General features: G+C 40.0%; 2 protein-coding genes across 5 annotated transcripts in view; both read right to left on the minus strand.

The window, feature by feature from the left end:
• Positions 1-1077: 1077 nt before the first annotated feature.
• On the minus strand, positions 1078-6533 carry LOC135554538 (polycystin-1-like protein 3). The gene is made up of 7 exons (XM_064986882.1): positions 4750-6533; positions 4082-4179; positions 3242-3529; positions 2862-3035; positions 2500-2595; positions 2307-2381; positions 1078-1709 (listed from the first exon to the last, which is right to left on the minus strand). Exons 1-3 carry the CDS (start codon positions 6466-6468, stop codon positions 3289-3291), a joined length of 2058 nt encoding a protein of 685 aa, XP_064842954.1. The 5' UTR covers positions 6469-6533; the 3' UTR covers positions 1078-1709; positions 2307-2381; positions 2500-2595; positions 2862-3035; positions 3242-3288.
• Positions 6534-8441: 1908 nt separating this feature from the next.
• LOC135554539 (mitochondrial Rho GTPase 1-A) overlaps positions 8442-26647 on the minus strand; it is a 49757-nt gene continuing 31551 nt past the window's right edge. For 2 of the 4 annotated variants that reach the window (XM_064986883.1, XM_064986884.1), the window contains exons 19-20: positions 13057-13188; positions 8442-9741 (exon numbers count right to left, since the gene is read on the minus strand). In XM_064986883.1, the coding sequence (XP_064842955.1) occupies positions 9624-9741; positions 13057-13188 (250 nt within the window). In that variant the 3' untranslated portion in view covers positions 8442-9623. The remainder of the gene's footprint in view (positions 9742-13056; positions 13189-26647) is intronic. The other 2 variants (XM_064986885.1, XM_064986886.1) reach the window with 1 other exon arrangement.

The following is a 26647-nucleotide window of genomic DNA, read 5'->3' on the forward strand; positions in this document are numbered from 1 at the left end:
GACCATAGTCACCAAGAAAACAATTGGTAACACACTACGCAGTGAAGGACTGAAATCCTGCAGCCCCTGCAAGGTCCCCTGCTCAAGAAAGCACATATACATGCCCATCTGAAGTTTGCCAATGAACATCTGAATGATTCAGAGGACAACTGGGTGAAAGTGTTGTGGTCAGATGAGACCAAAATGGAGCTCTTTGGCATCAACTGAAGTCGCCGTGTTTGGAGGAGAAGGAATGCTACCTATGACCCCAAGAACACCATCCCCATCATCAAATATGGAGGTGGAAACATTATGCTTTGGGGGTGTTTTTCTGCTAAGGGGACAGGACAACTCAAATCTTGGGTGAGAAGCTCCTTCCCTCAGCCAGGGCATTGAAAATGGGTCGTGGATGGGTATTCCAGCATGACAATGACCCAAATCACATGGCCAAGGGCAACAAAGGAGTGGCTCAAGAAGAAGCACATTAAGGTCCTGGAGTGGCCTAGCCAGTCTCCAGACCTCAATCCCATAGAACATCTGTGGAGGAAGCTGAAGGTTTGAGTTACCAAACGTCAGCCTCGAAAGCCTTAATGACTTGGAGAAGATCTGCAAAGAGGAGTGGGACAAAATCCCTCCTGAGATGTGTGCAAACCTGGTGGCCAACGACAAGAAACGTCTGACCTCTGGGATTGCCAACAAGGGTTCTGCCACCAAGTGCTAAGTCATGTTTTGCAGAGGGGTCAAATACTTATTTCCCTCATTAAAATGCAAATCAATTTATAACATTTTAAACATGTGTTTTTCTGGATTTTTTCCGTTGTTATTCTGTCTCTCACTGTTCAAATAAACCTACCATTAAAATTATAGACTGATCATTTCTTTGTCAGTGGGCAAATGTACAAAATCAGCAGGGGATCAAATACTTTTTTTCCCTCACTGTAGATGGGAGGGGTTGATGGTAGCTGAAGGCTGGGACTAAAAACAAACAGAAGATAACTAATGTAAAATATATTTTCCATTAAATGTATGTAGTATGTATAACCTGGAAGTGAAAGCCTAAGTAGTGTTGGGTTAGGGGAAAATAATAAAGAAGTCAAATCTATTTCATTTGTTTACTCCAATTAAGGGAAGTGTGGTAGGGTTAGGGGAAAATAATAAAGAAGCAAAACATATTTAAAATAATATATACTCTATATATTTACAAAAAATATACATGTGTGATTGGAAATGATGCAGACAATTACATTGATAGAAGCCACAATGTATCTGCAGTATTAAAGCTGATCTACCTCCTAAAAAAGAAGGATAGGGTCTGCCTGAATACTATAGTACCTCTCTCCTGACATTATATACTAAGTGGAACACTTTGACAATATAAAGTTAGTTATTTAATATGGTATTTCCTTGACAGTAGATTGTATTAAAAGAGAAGTCAATAGAATAGAATATCATGACAAATTAGATTCTTTTTCATAAAATGTAAACATATTTAAATCTCTAACAGAATGCGTCAAGCTTTATAGAACAATTTTAATGAGGAAAACTCATTCAGTCTATATTATCCAGAGTCTATACTATATACCAGTCCTAAGAGCCATGATGAGCCAGCCCGTAGGGCTCCACAGTAGAAGCACCTGTTATCCAGCCCACCGTCCCTCCACCCAGACTGGCCATCATGTCATCCAGGAGGCCCCTGTCCTCCACCAGTATCTCACCTCCAGGGTAAGGCTCTGCCATGAGAGTGAGGGATAAAGACGTGCGTGTTTTTGTTAATACTGATGATGAGTCTGGTTAGGATTTTCATGGGGTAGATAGGGGGGAAATAGTGTGTACTTTGCTTCTGGTTCTACACATTCCTTTAAATAAAAGTATACCATTCTCAGGATATGTTAGGGCTCTTTTCAATCCGTATCGCGGGAGTTCAGCCTTACAGCGTGATTTACATTCACGGCAAATGCTGCATATGTCGGCTCAACTGTCTAAGGCACTGCATCTCAGTGCAAGAGGCGTCACTGAAGTCCCTGGTTTGAATCCAGGCTGCTTCACATCTGGCCGTGATTGGGAGTCCAATAGGGCGGTGCGCAATTGTCCCAGCGTCGTCCGGGTTTGGCCGGGGTAGGCCGTCATTGTAAATAAGAATTTGTTCTTAACTGACTTGCCTTGTTAAATAAAGGTTAAATAAAAACTAAAATCGTAAATGACCTTTACACCGTGATATTCAAGGATATAGATTGAAAGGGCCCTTACTTTGGTGTGTCTATAAAATTAGCAGAAAACAGAAATGTATGAAAAGGGAATTAGAACTAGAACGCTGCTGTCATACTCACCAAGTGTGTGTTCAGACATTTTCCTCATTAGGGAACTGGGGACGTCATAGATGCTCTCTGTCATCTCGCTATAATCTGAGATAGAACATGAAAATAAACCCAAATACACTTTAATTTGCTGGTAAACAAATTAAAAATATTGAATTAATTTAAAACCCGATAAATTGAAAAATAAACATTTTCATAATCTCACCTTGGCGGTCACTTGCCCTCCTATTGGACAGTGGGAAGTCATAGAGGTCCTCTCCGTCAGTCAAGTCTTCATCTGATTGGTTGATGTGATACTCAGCTACAGAGGAAATAGCAGGTAGGTTTTTGGTCATTTATCAAACACAGACCATTAACATAAGTCATTATCATGTAATATGATATCTACTTGTATTTTTGCTCTGGATAAGAGCGTCTGCTAAATGACTTAAATGTAAATGTAAATGTAAATTTTGTATCATATACAGTGGTCTCCAAAATTGAAGTATTTATGACATTTATGATGGATAATTTATTGATTTATGACGTATAATGACACACTGATGTGACCATGAGGGTCGTACTCACAGTTCCGGGGGGCTGGTAGAATGTCATACTGATCCTCTTCCTCCTCTTCTTCATCTCTCTCCTCCTCACATCTCCTTCTAAATCTATGGACACTGTCTTCCTCCTCTTCTTCATCTCTCTCCTCCTCACATCTCCTTCTAAATCTATGGACACTGTCTTCATCCTCCTCTCCATCTGAAATTACAGTGAAAAGATGTTGCCATATTTCAGAGCTGAAGATACAGCTTGGCTCCCCACCTCACCACCAAAGCATTAAATGCCACAACGTGCCCATTTCCTCTTTCCACTAGACAACCAAACCACAGCAAATGTGAATGAAAAAAACAAACATATTTCCACTTAAGTTTGCTGAGTTTACAGAGGATTGATGCTCTACTTACAATGTGAGATGGTGTTCTGGCATATGGCTTCCTCATTACTGAGCTCATCAGTGAGGGAGAGAGAGGGTAGCCCTGTGCCCCAGATTTTGGTCAGGTGTGAGGGGGCCAGAGAGGCAGTTGGTAATCCTGTGTCCCTGGTCTAGGTCTTGGTCAGGGGTGGAAGGGTTGAGGGGTGCAGAGAGGGGTCGATGAACCCCCAGTGGTTCCGTCATGCTGTCACATTCTGAGCTGTTATAGGTGCTGAAGCGACCTCTGGCCTTCAGGTCATCAGACCTCACATCCTGTTGTCTGGAGACAAAACAGATGGACAGGCAACACTCATATGGACAGAAATAAAACTAACATTTTTGCAGATAATGCATTCCAAGGCACTCAAATGCTCACCGGGAATACATAAAGCATTATCTTAGACAGCTGTTGCTTAGGCTCTGTCTCCAACTGGAGGCTGCTGAGGGGAGGACGGCTCATAATAATGGCTGGAACGGAAACCATGTGTTTGATACCATTCCACAAATTCCACTCCGACCATTACCACGAGCCCGTCCTCCACAATGAAGGTGGCACCAACCTCCTGTGCTGCCTGCATAGCAAATCCTCCCATATCTATATAGTAGTTTCAGGCTTCAAATACACCTGCACAGATTTAATCTATTCTAGCACTGTGATTGTTACAAACAGTTATTTTTGAAGGTTTAACTTACGATGCTCATAGGTTATTTAGCCTAATTTGAATGAACCTTTTGGAAGTCGTTCTAGGTATGAGCTCCTGATAAATGACTACAGTGTAATGTAATGACAAACAGTGCAGTAGTGTTTCAATAATCCTGAGCTTTCTGTTACCGTATGCAGCCTGGGTCTGTACCCCCTGGGCCTGAGAGATGCATGGCCCTCCACAGCTGACCAATCCACTCCCTCCTCAGATCCCCTGTCTCCGCAGCCTGCAGACACATGGTCAGGGGGTAGCAGGGATGAATTTAGTACATTGTTACAGTCTGAGTTAAAAAGATCATCCTTAGTTGTTAGAGGAAGTGTTAAATGACTTTAAGCTTTAATCCAAGTACTGTAGAACATAGCTGGGTAGCAGTTCGCCTAGTGGTTAAGAGTGTTGGGTTAATAAACAAAAGGCCTCTGGTTCTATTCCCCAAGATGACTAGGTCCTAGGTGTGAAGCACCTAACCCTAATTGCTCTGGATAAGAGTGTCTGCTAAATGACTAAAATGTAAACAGCTGATAAAATATTTTAATACAGCTGAATTGATCTTTCTGAACAATGGACAGCTTCTTCACATGGTACTTTCATTTGGGAAATTCCCATCAGTGAGTATGAAGTGACATTAATAGACCACATCCTGAAACAACATGTTAAACCTACACAGGCATCGCCGCCCACACGGTTCTGTAGTGACACTAGTAACAGACCACATCCTGAAACAACAGGGCAGCCTGCACAGCCCACACCAACGGTTCTGTACACCTGAAGTGGGAGTAGAGCTGTCTGTGTGACTCACCAGTACTTTCCTCTTCCCATTCTTCACCACACGGTTCTGTACACCTGAAGTGGGAGTAGAGCTGTCTGTGTGACTCACCAGTACTTTCCTCTTCCCATTCTTCACCACACGGTTCTGTACACCTGAAGTGGGAGTAGAGCTGTCTGTGTGACTCACCAGTACTTTCCTCTTCCCATTCTTCACCATACGGTTCTGTACACCTGAAGTGGGAGTAGAGCTGTCTGTGTGACTCACCAGTACTTTCCTCTTCCCATTCTTCACCATACGGTTCTGTACACCTGAAGTGGGAGTAGAGCTGTCTGTGTGACTCACCAGTACTTTCCTCTTCCCATTCTTCACCACACGGTTCTGTACACCTGAAGTGGGAGTAGAGCTGTCTGTGTGACTCACCAGTACTTTCCTCTTCCCATTCTTCACCACACGGTTCTGTACACCTGAAGTGGGAGTAGAGCTGTCTGTGTGACTCACCATTACTTTCCTCTTCCCATTCTTCACCACACAGTTCTGTACACCTGAAGTGGGAGTAGAGCTGTCTGTGTGACTCACCAGTACTTTCCTCTTCCCATTCTTCACCACACGGTTCTGTACACCTGAAGTGGGAGTAGAGCTGTCTGTGTGACTCACCAGTACTTTCCTCTTCCCATTCTTCACCACACGGTTCTGTACACCTGAAGTGGGAGTAGAGCTGTCTGTGTGACTCACCAGTACTTTCCTCTTCCCATTCTTCACCACACGGTTCTGTACACCTGAAGTGGGAGTAGAGCTGTCTGTGTGACTCACCATTACTTTCCTCTTCCCATTCTTCACCACACGGTTCTGTACACCTGAAGTGGGAGTAGAGCTGTCTGTGTGACTCACCAGTACTTTCCTCTTCCCATTCTTCACCACACGGTTCTGTACACCTGAAGTGGGAGTAGAGCTGTCTGTGTGACTCACCAGTACTTTCCTCTTCCCATTCTTCACCACACGGTTCTGTACACCTGAAGTGGGAGTAGAGCTGTCTGTGTGACTCACCACTACTTTCCTCTTCCCATTCTTCACCACACAGTTCTGTACACCTGAAGTGGGAGTAGAGCTGTCTGTGTGACTCACCAGTACTTTCCTCTTCCCATTCTTCACCACACGGTTCTGTACACCTGAAGTGGGAGTAGAGCTGTCTGTGTGACTCACCATTACTTTCCTCTTCCCATTCTTCACCACACGGTTCTGTACACCTGAAGTGGGAGTAGAGCTGTCTGTGTGACTCACCAGTACTTTCCTCTTCCCATTCTTCACCACACGGTTCTGTACACCTGAAGTGGGAGTAGAGCTGTCTGTGTGACTCACCACTACTTTCCTCTTCCCATTCTTCACCACACAGTTCTGTACACCTGAAGTGGGAGTAGAGCTGTCTGTGTGACTCACCAGTACTTTCCTCTTCCCATTCTTCACCACACGGTTCTGTACACCTGAAGTGGGAGTAGAGCTGTCTGTGTGACTCACCATTACTTTCCTCTTCCCATTCTTCACCACACGGTTCTGTACACCTGAAGTGGGAGTAGAGCTGTCTGTGTGACTCACCAGTACTTTCCTCTTCCCATTCTTCACCACACGGTTCTGTACACCTGAAGTGGGAGTAGAGCTGTCTGTGTGACTCACCAGTACTTTCCTCTTCCCATTCTTCACCACACGGTTCTGTACACCTGAAGTGGGAGTAGAGCTGTCTGTGTGACTCACCATTACTTTCCTCTTCCCATTCTTCACCACACGGTTCTGTACACCTGAAGTGGGAGTAGAGCTGTCTGTGTGACTCACCAGTACTTTCCTCTTCCCATTCTTCACCACACGGTTCTGTACACCTGAAGTGGGAGTAGAGCTGTCTGTGTGACTCACCAGTACTTTCCTCTTCCCATTCTTCACCACACGGTTCTGTACATCTGAAGTGGGAGTAGAGCTGTCTGTGTGACTCACCAGTACTTTCCTCTTCCCATTCGTCACCACACGGTTCTGTACACCTGAAGTGGGAGTAGAGCTGTCTGTGTGACTCACCAGTACTTTCCTCTTCCCATTCTTCACCATACGGTTCTGTACACCTGAAGTGGGAGTAGAGCTGTCTGTGTGACTCACCAGTACTTTCCTCTTCCCATTCTTCATGGTGATTTCAAACACGTAGTGCTTACGCTTCTCCCTCTGGATCTCACGCACAGACTGCACCTGACCCAACAACAACACTTCTATTTCAGACATAAAGTGCTATACATACTTGTAAATAGTATACTATTAAGCAGCTGTAACTAGGGCATATGGAATAGTGGGTAATGCTCATTGAACACAAGGGAAAGTATAACAAAGTCCAGGGCAATTGTTCCTGTCTGTCCGGTTAGAAGGACCAGGAAGGCTTTCAGACCAAATCAAATCAAATCAGTTTGACTTACAGTGTAGATGTAGTACAGGCCTCTTAGGTGTGACTGTGGGGGACAGAGAAGATCAGAAGACTATTACTACTTTGAACAGTGTAAATAACATTCAACTTCCCCTGAAAACGTTGGAGGACTTCTCACAGCTGATACTCACAGCACTCCCATGTTTCTTAGTGTAGAAGAATAATGTTGTGTTTTGGAGCCTGAACCAATAGGTTGACCACTTCATTTTCTAAAAGAGAAAAAACACAGACTCAGTGTCCCTACAGACTCAGTGTCCTTCCAGATAGTGAAGACCTGATTCTGGATACAAACCATGACTGACTGGCAATAACAGAGTAAAACACAGACTCAGTGTCTCTCCAGATAGTGAAGACCTGATTCTGGATACAAACCATGACTGACTGGCAATAACAGAGTAAAACACAGTAGTATGGAATATATTGGCATAAATAGAAAGCAGTTGACAAAAATATTGGAAAAGCGATCACTTGTAAGTATTCATCAACGCATCAAATCAAATGTTATTGGTCCCATAAACATGGTTAGCAGATGTTAATTTGAGTGTAGCGAAATGCTTGTGCTTCTAGTTCAGACAGTGCAGTAATATCTAACAATTCCCCAACAACTACCAAGTAAACTTTGAGCTGTTGAGCTGTTAATGTGACAATTTTGTCTACATATTTGAGAGCTTTGTCTTACCATTGTATCTTTCCTTTTCTTCAGGAAGCCCTCGAAAAGCAGCGGTTGCCTCTCAGTTGACATCATTTCAGAAGTTAACACTTACACTAAATCCTGTTATTAGTTCTTGTTCAGAATCACTAGTCGATGGGTGACTTCCCCCTTTCACTGAGAACTGGGATATCACTGGCTTCATCACCTGCCCACTTCTCCATTCTGACACACAAAATGCTTGTTTGTCCCCATGTTTGTCTTCAGTCACTCGGTATAGAAACGTATGGGATATTAAGGTCAAGTTGACGTTGACTGTGTGTGTTGAACTATACGCGCCTGCTTAGCCATTATATGTACCCACATTTGAGGTGTTTGTCCACTGAGAATGTTGAGCTCAATGAAGACAACATTATTCTTCAAAGGATTCAATGTTAGTAAAAGCAGGCTACACTTTGTGACATGTTGTACAATGAAAATGTAAGTATGGTGGATTTTAAGAAATCAGATGACTCCAACATTTACACACTGTTCTGACACTGCTAAAAGATGGGGAATATTTTGAGGGGCGATAATGTGTATGTTATATGAATATATCAAATCATATTGCAGACACCTGTATCAGATCACACAGTTCTTTATTGTAAATGTTGGAAAAGTCAATGAGAATAAACAGTTCCGTCCATGGTCCAAGGAGGGAGTCAGAGGTGCACTGCATGGCTGTTAATAACATAGTGTAATCTGGAGGCAGAACAGTGGAACATACACATACAATCATAATATGAAAGGAAAAAAGATATTTTAAAAACAGGAAAATAAAACAAGTCGAGGAAGAAGCAGTCATGATAATGTTGTAGTCTTTTGTCTTTCAGAGTTAGTGAATGATGGATGTCATTATTAATAACGGCTTTGATAATACTAGATATACAAAAACACATGGGAAATGAATGCATTATCCTCTTGAAGTGAGTCTGTTTCATGCAATGCTGAACAAACCATTCCAAACTGATAAACCAAAGAAAACAGGTTAATAAATTAATAGCAATTGAAACGCGTGCACGAAACCCATGACCTTTTCAACGTTAAAAATGGCTTTGACTTTGCAGCTCTTCCTGTAGGCTCACTGTTGAGGTGTTACAGAACTGAATGCTTTGTTTCTGGCAAGCTTTGTTCACGCCATAATCTGGTTGGGTATTTCTCTAAGTACCCGAGCAAATATATATATTTATATATACACACACACATCTATAAACAAATATTTTCAGTCCCTTTTGTAGTGAGTTGTATGGGGCTGCCTCCTTTGCTTTCTCCTGGGCTCTGGGGGTCAAACCAGCTAGCTATAATACTGACCTGAGAAAAAAGGCCGGGTTCTCCACAGATGTAAAAACAACCAGCAACTACTACTGTCTGACCTGGAGAAGAAAAAAACCCAAGACTCGACCAGATCACACGATACCAGAATGCCTGCAGTAGATTGATTAGATGGTGTTCAAAAAACAATGTGAGTTTGTGGTGACATATTTTTCCCCCAAAGAAAAACAAAAAACAATTTTTTTTCTCTGTTTCAAATATATAAAATCAATCTATGGTTTCTCCGGTTTGTTCCTTCTCCGGTAGGGTGGATGTGGGATCAGGGCTGGTTCAGATGGGCTGGAAGTTCCGTTTCATTCAGTTGTTGTCTCTTTTTTGGGGAAGGGGAGCAGAGGATTGTGGGATGTTGGAGGTCATGTTTTCTTTCAGGGAGGGGATGACGGGTCAAAGGGCAGGTCAAGGGTCATCTCATGCATCCTGTGTCTGTCTTGATCATCGTTGTTTGAGGATAGCTCTGTACATAGCGAATCCCAGGACTGCAAACACAGTTGCCCCCACGCTTGCCCTTAGCCAAAACGTAGAGCTCTTCAGGTCTGCCTGAGCCATGTGCCTGAGAAGAGGGGGGAGAAAGAGAGGGAGTGGGGGGAGAAAGAGAGGGAGTGGGGGGAGAAAGAAATGAATACAACAATACAGCCTCGTTTCCAAATCACATGAGGACATGTTGACAAATGATAAACCAAAGTCATGTTCTCTGAGCTTCCTAAACAAATCTCTACAAAAACAGAGGTACAGTCCAACAGTTCGATAGTACCAATGTTGTAGTACCAATACAACCTCTTTACATGATATACTGTCTTCTGAAAATGAGTTAGCCTGGTTAAACAGGATATACTATCACAGACTAGCTCATTTTCAGAAGACAGCCTAGTTAAACTGTCTTCTGAAAATGAGCTAGTCTGTGACAGCCTGGTTAAACCAGACTGAACGCTGTGCTCACCATTGTTTCACTTCCCTAGAATGGGGAGTTCAGCGTTCAGGCTAGTTTAACCAGGCTAAGTTTGTGTTGCGAACAGTACCGCATACACTAACATGTGAGTGGCTGTTACTGGAACATTAGATTTGTTTGGTCAATCTGACAATAACTCCTATTTATTGGGTGAAACCTAAAAGGCGAGGAAAGTATTGGCTATGGACAGAAAGAGTGAGGGATGGGGAGGAGGTTCTGCTAGGGAAACAGAAACAAGAGAAAAGCCCTAAGTCCGGGTCACATTCAATAGATACACGAGGTGGAAATGAACAAGCATTTTGACTGTACTGATTGAATATAGTGTCTCGGTTTCTAGGTCCACTGAGCACAACCCTGGCTATAACATACAGTACTAACAGTATGAGACAACAACATGGAGGGAAGACAGGAGGCTGAGAGGGGAGGGAAAGGAGAGGGGAGTGGGAGAAGGAGAGGCTCTAGAAGCGAGAGGAATTTCTGAAGTGCAGAGGTTAGCAGAAAGCTCTAACTTATAAATTGCCAAACACATTCTCTTGTTCACACTTACATTATCTCCCTCTCTCTCACACACACACACAATTATTTCTCTCACACATATATTCTTTCTCACACACACACACACACACACACACACACACACACACACACACACACACACACACACACACACACACACACACACACACACACACACACACACAGCTCAACAACCCATTAATCTTCACAGTGATATCTGACACAGCAGCAGAAACCCTAACCCATTCAAGCAGGTTTAGCAGGAAGAGTCCATTAGATAGACAACTGCCATCCTGCTTAACCATGGCATGTACCTCAGAGGAAGAGAAATACCTTCCTCCCAGCAGCATACTGCACAACAAAGCTTATTCAGCAAGCAGCCACACACAAACCAGACCAACCAGCTATTTGTGGGACTAAGGCATCGACCGGTACCTTCAAAAGTAATGATAGATGCCCATTAAAAAGGTAGTCAGTGAGTTCCATCAGGTACACTGGGTGAAAACAGATCACAGGCTGTTGTTTATTAAAGGTTGAGGCCAAAGTACTTAGATGTAGCTCGTTATGTCTGTAGCCTTCATTATAATCTCCTCTTCATATAACAACAGAGCCTACAGCAATCTCCTCCCCCAACAGTGCTTGCCGTTGCTACATCAACGCCCACCATACCTGCATCTACCCAGCCAGTGACAAACAGCTGTCCCTTAGCCCCCAGTTTGTCAGATGCTGTGTTTTACCTGGCCTGGGGCCCATAAAACTAGACAGAAGACTCCATGCTGTGTTTTACCAGGCCTGGGGCCCATAGGACTAGACAAAAGACTCCATGCTATGTTTTATCTGGCCTGGGGCCCATAGGACTAGACAGAAGACTCTCCATGCTGTGTTTTATCTGGCCTGGGGCCCATAGGACTAGATAGAAGACTCCATGCTGTGTTTTACCTGGCCTGGGGCCCATAGGACTTGACAGAAGACTCCATGCTGTGTTTTACATGGCCTGGGGCCCATAGGGCTGGACAGAAGACTGACTCCATGCTGTGTTTTACCTGGCCTGGGGCCCATAGGACTAGACAGAAGACTCCATGCTGTGTTTTATCTGGCCTGGGGCCCATAGGACTAGACAGAAGCCTCCATGCTGTGTTTTACCTGGCCTGGGGCCCATAGGACTAGACAGAAGACTCCATGCTGTGTTTTACCTGGCCTGGGGCCCATAGGACTAGATAGAAAACTCCATGCTGTGTTTTACCTGGCTTGGGGCCCATAGGACTAGATAGAAGCCTCCATGCTGTGTTTTACCTGGCCTGGGGCCCATAGGACTAGATAGAAGACTCTATGCTGTGTTTTACCTGGCCTGGGGCCCATATAGGACTAGATAGAAGCCTCCATGCTGTGTTTTACCTGGCCTGGGGCCCATAGGACTAGATAGAAGCCTCCATGCTGTGTTTTACCTGGCCTGGGGCCCATAGGACTAGATAGAAGACTCTATGCTGTGTTTTACCTGGCCTGGGGCCCATAGGACTAGACAGAAGCCTCCATGCTGTGTTTTACCTGGCCTGGGGCCCATAGGACTAGACAGAAGCCTCCATGCTGTGGTTTACCTGGCCTGGGGCCCATAGGACTAGACAGAAGCCTCCATGCTGTGTTTTACCTGGCCTGGGGCCCATAGGACTAGATAGAAGACTCTATGCTGTGTTTTACCTGGCCTGGGGCCCATAGGACTAGACAGAAGCCTCCATGCTGTGTTTTACCTGGCCTGGGGCCCATAGGACTAGATAGAAGCCTCCATGCTGTGTTTTACCTGGCCTGGGGCCCATAGGACTAGATAGAAGACTCTATGCTGTGTTTTACCTGGCCTGGGGCCCATATAGGACTAGATAGAAGACTCTATGCTGTGTTTTACCTGGCCTGGGGCCCATAGGACTAGATAGAAGACTCTATGCTGTGTTTTACCTGGCCTGGGGCCCATAGGACTAGACAGAAGCCTCCATGATGTGTTTTACCTGGCCTGGGGCCCATAGGACTAGATAGAAGCCTCCATGCTGTGTTTTACCTGGCCTGGGGCCCATAGGACTAGATAGAAGACTCTATGCTGTGTTTTACCTGGCCTGGGGCCCATATAGGACTAGATAGAAGACTCCATGCTGTGTTTTACCTGGCCTGGGGCCCATAGGACTAGACAGAAGACTCCATGCTGTGTTTTACCTGGCCTGGGGCCCATAGGACTAGACAGAAGACTCCATGCTGTGTTTTACCTGGCCTGGGGCCCATATAGGACTAGATAGAAGACTCCATGCTGTGTTTTACCTGGCCTGGGGCCCATAGGGCTGAACAGAAGACTCCATGCTGTGTTTTACCTGGCCTTGGGCCCATATAGGACTAGATAGAAGACTCCATGCTGTGTTTTACCTGGCCTGGGGCCCATAGGGCTGGACAGAAGACTCCATGTAGATAGACTCCTCTACATTACTGATGGCGTGAACCTGCTGGATCAGACTGCACTCCTCGTCAGCCAACAGATAGGCTCCAACATCATGTAACCTTGTGTACACACACACACACACACGTGCACACAGTAGGGCAGTTCAACGCCAACCCCACACACAACGGGACATGACACCACCGCAGAACTCACCCCACAGCACACCACACCTGGTCACACACCACACCTGGTCACACACCACACCTTGCAGCTAAAAACTCTTGTCCAATGCGGTGGCGGAGTTGGCAAAATGCCAGCCAAATAAAAGACAGGCTTCAATCATAAGATTGATGAAGATACAGGGTTAGAAAATTCTTTACATTCAGTTTGTTCTCCGAATTTGTTGAAATAGGCTACTTTGAGTCATTACATGAGATATAAATATATATAAATATTTGAGATAAACCAAAAACAGCGAAGATTCAAACCAATTAGGTGTTAAATACTATAGTATCTCAGCTAGTCAATGTGGTGTGACCGCCTTCCATAACTTCTGTATTAGTGGCATGCCATTTCTGGTGCGTTAATTCTCTTCTCCCAAGGTTAAACAGGCATTGACAAAGGAGTTAGCAATAGTGTTATAATAGTGTTATAACAGGCATGCCTGGGTCCACAGAAGCCATTGTAAACTTACTAGGAACCATTGTAACCCTCCCAAACCATAGCAATACATACAGTAATCTACACTCTCACACAACACACACTCTATTGTACAAGTATATATAAGCACAATGAAATGTCAATCCTTCAATGGTGAGCCACCACAAGCCATCCAAACCCTGCACATCATAAACCACACACACTCAAACCCCAAGCACTAGGCTAGTTCCCATACTTCCCAATGCTCAAAACAGACTGCTGATTTGAGTGGAGCCTATGCATAGCCGTCCATAGGGGGGCAGTGGTGAGCTGAAGACCAAGGCAAGCCTATTGGAAGATGAGACAGACAGCGTCTAGACCAGGCCAGTCCCCGGGGTCTGATTGATGGCACACTTTTTCCCCAGTCCCAGCTAACACCCCCGACTCCAATAATCACATAAACATGATCTTCAGTTTAGAATGTAATTAGTTTAAATCAGCTGTGTTTGCTAGGGATGGAGAAAAGTGTGACACCAGTCAGGCCCCCCGAGTACTGGAATTGCAGAGACAGACAGACAGCGTCGAGACAGACAGCGGCGACAGACAGACAGACAGACAGAGGCGAGAGACAGACAGACAGCGGCGAGAGACAGACAGACAGACGCGAGAGACAGACAGACAGACGCGAGAGACAGACAGACAGACGCGAGAGACAGACAGACAGACAGCGGCGAGACAGACAGACAGACGGTACATGCAACTAACAAGAAGTAAACACATGCAACAGTAACAGAAAGAGGGGCAGCCAAAAACGTGTGTATGAACACCTATAGGATGAAAACAAGACAACGGAAACACAATGAAATTACATGTGATCCATACAGTGCAAAATCACTTTGTGGAAGAAAAACATTTGTTGTCATACAAATTAAAATGTTTTTGTTAGTAAAAAAATAAAGTTTCAACCACAAGAGAAGCAGGATTGTAAAGAAGAGTCTAATAAACTGTGTAGATGAATTAGGTTGCGATAACACTAGGGCTGCAGTATGTCCCACGTTTGAGAATTAATTTAGGGCCTAACATAGGACCTTATATAGACTAACTGTATCTTGTGGGTGTAAACTTAAGAATTGAGAATCACTCCACAACCAATCAAACTGAAATCATCAATGGAAATCAAACCATGCACATCTCTGGCGGTGGAAACAGTTCAATGACAAAGAAAACTAAAAAAGATAGACATTTAGAAAATGCCATTTGAACCAAATATGAACATCTACTTTCGTGAAGAGGAGAATAACCAGCCAGTCAACCCAAGCTGACTTCTATGAGGCTTTCAGTTTCACCAACCGCTCCAGTGGGGCGAAATGTAACCAAAACAGAAAGATCTGCAAGGTGACGGTTCTCCCTCACTCACTATGCAAATTAGTCTTTAGTACAGATTTACAGTTTGCATATCCACTTAACATGACAGAAACACCATTCTTAAACAAAATGGCCATGTTGGCTTCAACATCCACTTGTATGCTCAACTCTCAAAAGATTAATGACTTGCCAAGTAACTTCGACATGTTTTATATCTTAAAAATCCATGCATTAGTTACTTGATGATAGACTGCACCGTGTTGCTACAGGAGGGTAATCTACCCACAACCCATAGCCAACAGACTGCACACATGCATCTTCAGGTCAGACTGGCTCAAACGGAAAGCAACAACCACACGGTGGGGTCGACCACAACACACGGTTACCTCCCTAGCTAGCACCACAGGTGTTAGATGATGGTGCAGTGTGGCAGATAATTGGGTAAAGCGCTGTGTCACGGTGGTGAGAGCAGAGCGGGAGTGCTGTGTGAGGCTGTAGCAGAGATGAGGAAGACACACAATCACATTACAGCACCTCATAGTATTATGTTACCTTACAGCTGACCTATAGTATTATGTTACCTTACAGCTGACCTATAGTATTATGTTACCTTACAGCTGACCTAAAGTATTATGTTACCTTACAGTATTATATTACCTTACAGCTGACCTATAGTATTATGTTACCTTACAGCAGACCTATAGTATTATGTTACCTTACAGCAGACCTATAGTATTATGTTACCTTACAGCAGACCTATAGTATTATGTTACCTTACAGCTGACCTATAGTATTATGTTACCTTACAGCAGACCTATAGTATTATGTTACCTTACAGCTGACCTATAGTATTATGTTACCTTACAGCTGACCTATAGTATTATGTTACCTTACAGCTGACCTATAGTATTATGTTACCTTACAGCTGACCTATAGTATTATGTTACCTTACAGCTGACCTATAGTATTATGTTACCTTACAGCTGACCTATAGTATTATGTTACCTTACAGCAGACCTATAGTATTATGTTACCTTACAGCTGACCTATAGTATTATGTTACCTTACAGCTGACCTATAGTATTATGTTACCTTACAGCTGACCTATAGTATTATGTTACCTTACAGCTGACCTATAGTATTATGTTACCTTACAGCTGACCTATAGTATTATGTTACCTTACAGCTGACCTATAGTATTATGTTACCTTACAGCAGACCTATAGTATTATGTTACCTTACAGCTGACCTATAGTATTATATTACCTTACAGCAGACCTATAGTATTATGTTACCTTACAGCTGACCTATAGTATTATGTTACCTTACAGTATTATATTACCTTACAGCAGACCTATAGTATTATGTTACCTTACAGTATTATATTACCTTACAGCTGACCTATAGTATTATATTACCTTACAGTATTATATTACCTTACAGCTGACCTATAGTATTATATTACCTTACAGCTGACCTATAGTATTATATTACCTTACAGCTGACCTATAGTATTATATTACCTTACAGCTGACCTATAGTATTATATTACCTTACAGTATTTTATTACCTTACAGCTGACCTATAGTATTATATTACCTTACAGCTGACCTATAGTATTATATTACCTTACAGCTGACCTATAGTATTATGTTACCTTACAGTATTATATTACCTTACAGCTGACCTATAGTATTATGTTACCTTACAGCTGACCTATAGTATTATGTTACCTTACAGCAGACCTATAGTATTATGTTACCTTACAGCAGACCTATAGTATTATGTTACCTTACAGTATTATGTTACCTTACAGCAGACCTATAGTATTATATTACCTTACAGCAGACCTATAGTATTATATTACCTTACAGCAGACCTATAGTATTATATTACCTTACAGCTGACCTATAGTATTATATTACCTTACAGCTGACCTATAGTATTATGTTACCTTACAGTATTATATTACCTTACAGCTGACCTATAGTATTATATTACCTTACAGCAGACCTATAGTATTATATTACCTTACAGCTGACCTATAGTATTATATTACCTTACAGCAGACCTATAGTATTATATTACCTTACAGCTGACCTATAGTATTATATTACCTTACAGCAGACCTATAGTATTATATTACCTTACAGCTGACCTATAGTATTATGTTCCCTTACAGTATTATGTTACCTTACAGCTGACCTATAGTATTATGTTACCTTACAGCAGACCTATAGTATTATGTTACCTTACAGCTGACCTATAGTATTATGTTCCCTTACAGCTGACCTATAGTATTATGTTACCTTACAGCAGACCTATAGTATTATGTTACCTTACAGCTGACCTATAGTATTATGTTACCTTACAGCTGACCTATAGTATTATGTTACCTTACAGCAGACCTATAGTATTATGTTACCTTACAGCAGACCTATAGTATTATGTTCCCTTACAGCTGACCTATAGTATTATGTTACCTTACAGCTGACCTATAGTATTATGTTACCTTACAGCTGACCTATAGTATTATGTTACCTTACAGCTGACCTATAGTATTATGTTCCCTTACAGCTGACCTATAGTATTATGTTACCTTACAGCAGACCTATAGTATTATGTTACCTTACAGCTGACCTATAGTATTATGTTACCTTACAGCAGACCTATAGTATTATGTTACCTTACAGCTGACCTATAGTATTATGTTACCTTACAGCAGACCTATAGTATTATGTTACCTTACAGCAGACCTATAGTATTATGTTACCTTACAGCAGACCTATAGTATTATATTACCTTACAGCAGACCTATAGTATTATATTACCTTACAGCTGACCTATAGTATTATATTACCTTACAGCTGACCTATAGTATTATGTTACCTTACAGTATTATATTACCTTACAGCTGACCTATAGTATTATATTACCTTACAGCTGACCTATAGTATTATATGTTACCTTACAGCTGACCTATAGTATTATGTTACCTTACAGCAGACCTATAGTATTATGTTACCTTACAGCAGACCTATAGTATTATATTACCTTACAGCAGACCTATAGTATTATGTTCCCTTACAGTATTATGTTACCTTACAGCTGACCTATAGTATTATGTTACCTTACAGCAGACCTATAGTATTATGTTACCTTACAGCTGACCTATAGTATTATGTTACCTTACAGCTGACCTATAGTATTATGTTACCTTACAGCTGACCTATAGTATTATGTTACCTTACAGCTGACCTATAGTATTATGTTACCTTACAGCTGACCTATAGTATTATGTTACCTTACAGCAGACCTATAGTATTATGTTACCTTACAGCAGACCTATAGTATTATGTTCCCTTACAGCTGACCTATAGTATTATGTTACCTTACAGCTGACCTATAGTATTATGTTACCTTACAGCTGACCTATAGTATTATGTTACCTTACAGCTGACCTATAGTATTATGTTACCTTACAGCTGACCTATAGTATTATGTTACCTTACAGCAGACCTATAGTATTATGTTACCTTACAGCTGACCTATAGTATTATGTTACCTTACAGCTGACCTATAGTATTATGTTACCTTACAGCTGACCTATAGTATTATGTTACCTTACAGCAGACCTATAGTATTATGTTACCTTACAGCAGACCTATAGTATTATGTTACCTTACAGCTGACCTATAGTATTATGTTCCCTTACAGCTGACCTATAGTATTATGTTACCTTACAGCAGACCTATAGTATTATATTACCTTACAGCTGACCTATAGTATTATGTTACCTTACAGCAGACCTATAGTATTATGTTACCTTACAGCAGACCTATAGTATTATATTACCTTACAGCTGACCTATAGTATTATATTACCTTACAGCTGACCTATAGTATTATGTTACCTTACAGCAGACCTATAGTATTATGTTACCTTACAGCAGACCTATAGTATTATGTTACCTTACAGCAGACCTATAGTATTATGTTACCTTACAGTATTATGTTACCTTACAGCAGACCTATAGTATTATGTTACCTTACAGTATTATGTTACCTTACAGCTGACCTATAGTATTATGTTACCTTACAGCTGACCTATAGTATTATGTTACCTTACAGCTGACCTATAGTATTATGTTACCTTACAGCAGACCTATAGTATTATGTTACCTTACAGCAGACCTATAGTATTATATTACATTACAGCAGACCTATAGTATTATATTACCTTACAGCTGACCTATAGTATTATATTACCTTACAGCTGACCTATAGTATTATGTTACCTTACAGTATTATATTACCTTACAGCTGACCTATAGTATTATATTACATTACAGCAGACCTATAGTATTATATTACCTTACAGCTGACCTACAGTATTATGTTACCTTACAGCTGACCTATAGTATTATGTTACCTTACAGCTGACCTAAAGTATTATGTTACCTTACAGTATTATATTACCTTACAGCTGACCTATAGTATTATGTTACCTTACAGCTGACCTAAAGTATTATGTTACCTTACAGTATTATATTACCTTACAGCTGACCTATAGTATTGTTACCTTACAGCTGACCTAAAGTATTATGTTACCTTACAGCAGACCTATAGTATTATATTACCTTACAGCTGACCTATAGTATTATATTACCTTACAGCTGACCCATAGTATTATATTACCTTACAGCTGACCTATAGTATTATATTACCTTACAGCTGACCTATAATATTATGTTACCTTACAGCAGACCTATAGTATTATGTTACCTTACAGCTGACCTATAGTATTATGTTACCTTACAGCAGACCTATAGTATTATATTACCTTACAGCTGACCTATAGTATTATGTTAGCTTACAGCAGACCTATAGTATTATGTTACCTTACAGCTGACCTATAGTATTATGTTCCCTTACAGCTGACCTATAGTATTATGTTCCCTTACAGCTGACCTATAGTATTATGTTACCTTACAGCAGACCTATAGTATTATGTTACCTTACAGCTGACCTATAGTATTATGTTCCCTTACAGCTGACCTATAGTATTATGTTCCCTTACAGCAGACCTATAGTATTATGTTACCTTACAGCAGACCTATAGTATTATGTTACCTTACAGCAGACCTATAGAATTATGTTCCCTTACAGCTGACCTATAGTATTATGTTCCCTTACAGCTGACCTATAGTATTATGTTACCTTACAGCTGACCTATAGTATTATGTTACCTTACAGTATTATGTTACCTTACAGCTGACCTATCGTATTATGTTACCTTACAGCAGACCTATAGTATTATGTTACCTTACAGCAGACCTATAGTATTATGTTACCTTACAGTATTATGTTACCTTACAGCTGACCTATAGTATTATGTTACCTTACAGCTGACCTATAGTATTATGTTACCTTACAGCAGACCTATAGTATTATGTTACCTTACAGCAGACCTATAGTATTATGTTACCTTACAGCAGACCTATAGTATTATGTTCCCTTACAGCTGACCTATAGTATTATATTACCTTACAGCAGACCTACAGTGTTATGTTACCTTACAGCAGACCTATAGTATTATGTTACCTTACAGCAGACCTATAGTATTATGTTACCTTACAGCAGACCTATAGTATTATATTACCTTACAGCTGACCTATAGTATTATGTTACCTTACAGCAGACCTATAGTATTATGTTACCTTACAGCAGACCTATAGTATTATATTACCTTACAGCTGACCTATAGTATTATATTACCTTACAGCTGACCTATAGTATTATATTACCTTACAGCTGACCTATAGTATTATATTACCTTACAGCTGACCTATAATATTATGTTACCTTACAGCAGACCTATAGTATTATGTTACCTTACAGCTGACCTATAGTATTATGTTACCTTACAGCAGACCTATAGTATTATATTACCTTACAGCTGACCTATAGTATTATGTTAGCTTACAGCAGACCTATAGTATTATGTTACCTTACAGCTGACCTATAGTATTATGTTCCCTTACAGCTGACCTATAGTATTATGTTCCCTTACAGCTGACCTATAGTATTATGTTACCTTACAGCAGACCTATAGTATTATGTTACCTTACAGCTGACCTATAGTATTATGTTCCCTTACAGCTGACCTATAGTATTATGTTCCCTTACAGCAGACCTATAGTATTATGTTACCTTACAGCAGACCTATAGTATTATGTTACCTTACAGCAGACCTATAGTATTATGTTCCCTTACAGCTGACCTATAGTATTATATTACCTTACAGCAGACCTACAGTGTTATGTTACCTTACAGCTGACCTATAGTATTATGTTCCCTTACAGCTGACCTATAGTATTATGTTCCCTTACAGCTGACCTATAGTATTATGTTACCTTACAGCAGACCTATAGTATTATGTTACCTTACAGCTGACCTATAGTATTATGTTACCTTACAGCTGACCTATAGTATTATGTTCCCTTACAGCAGACCTATAGTATTATGTTCCCTTACAGCAGACCTATAGTATTATGTTACCTTACAGCTGACCTATAGTATTATGTTACCTTACAGCAGACCTATAGTATTATGTTACCTTACAGCTGACCTATAGTATTATGTTACCTTACAGCAGACCTATAGTATTATGTTACCTTACAGCTGACCTATAGTATTATGTTACCTTACAGCTGACCTATAGTATTATGTTACCTTACAGCTGACCTATAGTATTATATTACCTTACAGCTGACCTATAGTATTATGTTACCTTACAGCTGACCTATAGTATTATGTTACCTTACAGCAGACCTATAGTATTATGTTACCTTACAGCTGACCTATAGTATTATGTTCCCTTACAGCTGACCTATAGTATTATGTTACCTTACAGCTGACCTACAGTATTATGTTACCTTACAGCTGACCTATAGTATTATGTTCCCTTACAGCTGACCTATGGTATTATGTTACCTTACAGCAGACCTATAGTATTATGTTACCTTACAACTGACCTATAGTATTATGTTACCTTACAGCAGACCTATAGTATTATGTTACCTTACAGCTGACCTATAGTATTATGTTACCTTACAGCAGACCTATAGTATTATGTTACCTTACAGCAGACCTATAGTATTATGTTACCTTACAGTATTATGTTACCTTACAGCAGACCTATAGTATTATATTACCTTACAGCTGACCTATAGTATTATGTTACCTTACAGTATTATATTACCTTACAGCTGACCTATAGTATTATGTTACCTTACAGCTGACCTATAGTATTATGTTACCTTACAGCAGACCTATAGTATTATGTTACCTTACAGCAGACCTATAGTATTATGTTACCTTACAGTATTATGTTACCTTACAGCAGACCTATAGTATTATATTACCTTACAGCAGACCTATAGTATTATATTACCTTACAGCAGACCTATAGTATTATATTACCTTACAGCTGACCTATAGTATTATATTACCTTACAGCTGACCTATAGTATTATGTTACCTTACAGTATTATATTACCTTACAGTATTATATTACCTTACAGCAGACCTATAGTATTATATTACCTTACAGCTGACCTATAGTATTATATTACCTTACAGCAGACCTATAGTATTATATTACCTTACAGCTGACCTATAGTATTATATTACCTTACAGCAGACCTATAGTATTATATTACCTTACAGCTGACCTATAGTATTATGTTCCTTACAGTATTATGTTACCTTACAGCTGACCTATAGTATTGTTACCTTACAGCAGACCTATAGTATTATATTACCTTACAGCTGACCTATAGTATTATGTTCCCTTACAGCTGACCTATAGTATTATGTTACCTTACAGCAGACCTATAGTATTATGTTACCTTACAGCTGACCTATAGTATTATGTTACCTTACAGCTGACCTATAGTATTATGTTACCTTACAGCAGACCTATAGTATTATGTTACCTTACAGCAGACCTATAGTATTATGTTCCCTTACAGCTGACCTATAGTATTATGTTACCTTACAGCTGACCTATAGTATTATATGTTACCTTACAGCTGACCTATAGTATTATGTTACCTTACAGCAGACCTATAGTATTATGTTACCTTACAGCAGACCTATAGTATTATATTACCTTACAGCAGACCTATAGTATTATGTTCCCTTACAGTATTATGTTACCTTACAGCTGACCTATAGTATTATGTTACCTTACAGCAGACCTATAGTATTATGTTACCTTACAGCTGACCTATAGTATTATGTTACCTTACAGCTGACCTATAGTATTATGTTACCTTACAGCTGACCTATAGTATTATGTTACCTTACAGCTGACCTATAGTATTATGTTACCTTACAGCTGACCTATAGTATTATGTTACCTTACAGCAGACCTATAGTATTATGTTACCTTACAGCAGACCTATAGTATTATGTTCCCTTACAGCTGACCTATAGTATTATGTTACCTTACAGCTGACCTATAGTATTATGTTACCTTACAGCTGACCTATAGTATTATGTTACCTTACAGCTGACCTATAGTATTATGTTACCTTACAGCTGACCTATAGTATTATGTTACCTTACAGCAGACCTATAGTATTATGTTACCTTACAGCTGACCTATAGTATTATGTTACCTTACAGCAGACCTATAGTATTATGTTACCTTACAGCTGACCTATAGTATTATGTTACCTTACAGCAGACCTATAGTATTATGTTACCTTACAGCAGACCTATAGTATTATGTTACCTTACAGCTGACCTATAGTATTATGTTCCCTTACAGCTGACCTATAGTATTATGTTACCTTACAGCAGACCTATAGTATTATATTACCTTACAGCTGACCTATAGTATTATGTTACCTTACAGCAGACCTATAGTATTATGTTACCTTACAGCAGACCTATAGTATTATATTACCTTACAGCTGACCTATAGTATTATATTACCTTACAGCTGACCTATAGTATTATGTTACCTTACAGCAGACCTATAGTATTATGTTACCTTACAGCAGACCTATAGTATTATGTTACCTTACAGCAGACCTATAGTATTATGTTACCTTACAGTATTATGTTACCTTACAGCAGACCTATAGTATTATGTTACCTTACAGTATTATGTTACCTTACAGCTGACCTATAGTATTATGTTACCTTACAGCTGACCTATAGTATTATGTTACCTTACAGCTGACCTATAGTATTATGTTACCTTACAGCAGACCTATAGTATTATGTTACCTTACAGCAGACCTATAGTATTATATTACATTACAGCAGACCTATAGTATTATATTACCTTACAGCTGACCTATAGTATTATATTACCTTACAGCTGACCTATAGTATTATGTTACCTTACAGTATTATATTACCTTACAGCTGACCTATAGTATTATATTACATTACAGCAGACCTATAGTATTATATTACCTTACAGCTGACCTACAGTATTATGTTACCTTACAGCTGACCTATAGTATTATGTTACCTTACAGCTGACCTAAAGTATTATGTTACCTTACAGTATTATATTACCTTACAGCTGACCTATAGTATTATGTTACCTTACAGCTGACCTAAAGTATTATGTTACCTTACAGTATTATATTACCTTACAGCTGACCTATAGTATTGTTACCTTACAGCTGACCTAAAGTATTATGTTACCTTACAGCAGACCTATAGTATTATATTACCTTACAGCTGACCTATAGTATTATATTACCTTACAGCTGACCCATAGTATTATATTACCTTACAGCTGACCTATAGTATTATATTACCTTACAGCTGACCTATAATATTATGTTACCTTACAGCAGACCTATAGTATTATGTTACCTTACAGCTGACCTATAGTATTATGTTACCTTACAGCAGACCTATAGTATTATATTACCTTACAGCTGACCTATAGTATTATGTTAGCTTACAGCAGACCTATAGTATTATGTTACCTTACAGCTGACCTATAGTATTATGTTCCCTTACAGCTGACCTATAGTATTATGTTCCCTTACAGCTGACCTATAGTATTATGTTACCTTACAGCAGACCTATAGTATTATGTTACCTTACAGCTGACCTATAGTATTATGTTCCCTTACAGCTGACCTATAGTATTATGTTCCCTTACAGCAGACCTATAGTATTATGTTACCTTACAGCAGACCTATAGTATTATTATGTTACCTTACAGCAGACCTATAGTATTATGTTCCCTTACAGCTGACCTATAGTATTATGTTCCCTTACAGCTGACCTATAGTATTATGTTACCTTACAGCTGACCTATAGTATTATGTTACCTTACAGTATTATGTTACCTTACAGCTGACCTATCGTATTATGTTACCTTACAGCAGACCTATAGTATTATGTTACCTTACAGCAGACCTATAGTATTATGTTACCTTACAGTATTATGTTACCTTACAGCTGACCTATAGTATTATGTTACCTTACAGCTGACCTATAGTATTATGTTACCTTACAGCAGACCTATAGTATTATGTTACCTTACAGCAGACCTATAGTATTATGTTACCTTACAGCAGACCTATAGTATTATGTTCCCTTACAGCTGACCTATAGTATTATATTACCTTACAGCAGACCTACAGTGTTATGTTACCTTACAGCAGACCTATAGTATTATGTTACCTTACAGCAGACCTATAGTATTATGTTACCTTACAGCAGACCTATAGTATTATATTACCTTACAGCTGACCTATAGTATTATGTTACCTTACAGCAGACCTATAGTATTATGTTACCTTACAGCAGACCTATAGTATTATATTACCTTACAGCTGACCTATAGTATTATATTACCTTACAGCTGACCTATAGTATTATATTACCTTACAGCTGACCTATAGTATTATATTACCTTACAGCTGACCTATAATATTATGTTACCTTACAGCAGACCTATAGTATTATGTTACCTTACAGCTGACCTATAGTATTATGTTACCTTACAGCAGACCTATAGTATTATATTACCTTACAGCTGACCTATAGTATTATGTTAGCTTACAGCAGACCTATAGTATTATGTTACCTTACAGCTGACCTATAGTATTATGTTCCCTTACAGCTGACCTATAGTATTATGTTCCCTTACAGCTGACCTATAGTATTATGTTACCTTACAGCAGACCTATAGTATTATGTTACCTTACAGCTGACCTATAGTATTATGTTCCCTTACAGCTGACCTATAGTATTATGTTCCCTTACAGCAGACCTATAGTATTATGTTACCTTACAGCAGACCTATAGTATTATGTTACCTTACAGCAGACCTATAGTATTATGTTCCCTTACAGCTGACCTATAGTATTATATTACCTTACAGCAGACCTACAGTGTTATGTTACCTTACAGCTGACCTATAGTATTATGTTCCCTTACAGCTGACCTATAGTATTATGTTCCCTTACAGCTGACCTATAGTATTATGTTACCTTACAGCAGACCTATAGTATTATGTTACCTTACA

The sequence above is a fragment of the Oncorhynchus masou genome, chromosome 14, assembly GCF_036934945.1.
Source record: "Oncorhynchus masou masou isolate Uvic2021 chromosome 14, UVic_Omas_1.1, whole genome shotgun sequence".
Lineage (NCBI taxonomy): Eukaryota > Metazoa > Chordata > Actinopteri > Salmoniformes > Salmonidae > Oncorhynchus > Oncorhynchus masou.

Excerpts from the sequence above, each read along its gene's own strand:
- LOC135554538 (XM_064986882.1), bottom strand. The coding sequence starts at position 6,468 with ATGGTGAGTCACACAGACAGCTCTACTCCCACTTCAGGTGTACAGAAC. Across the intron at positions 4,180-4,749 it reads ATGGGAAGAGGAAAGTACTG|GCTGCGGAGACAGGGGATCT; the intron begins GTGAGTCACACA and ends ATGTGTCTGCAG. Across the intron at positions 3,530-4,081 it reads ACAGACCCAGGCTGCATACG|ACAACAGGATGTGAGGTCTG; the intron begins GTAACAGAAAGC and ends TTTTGTCTCCAG.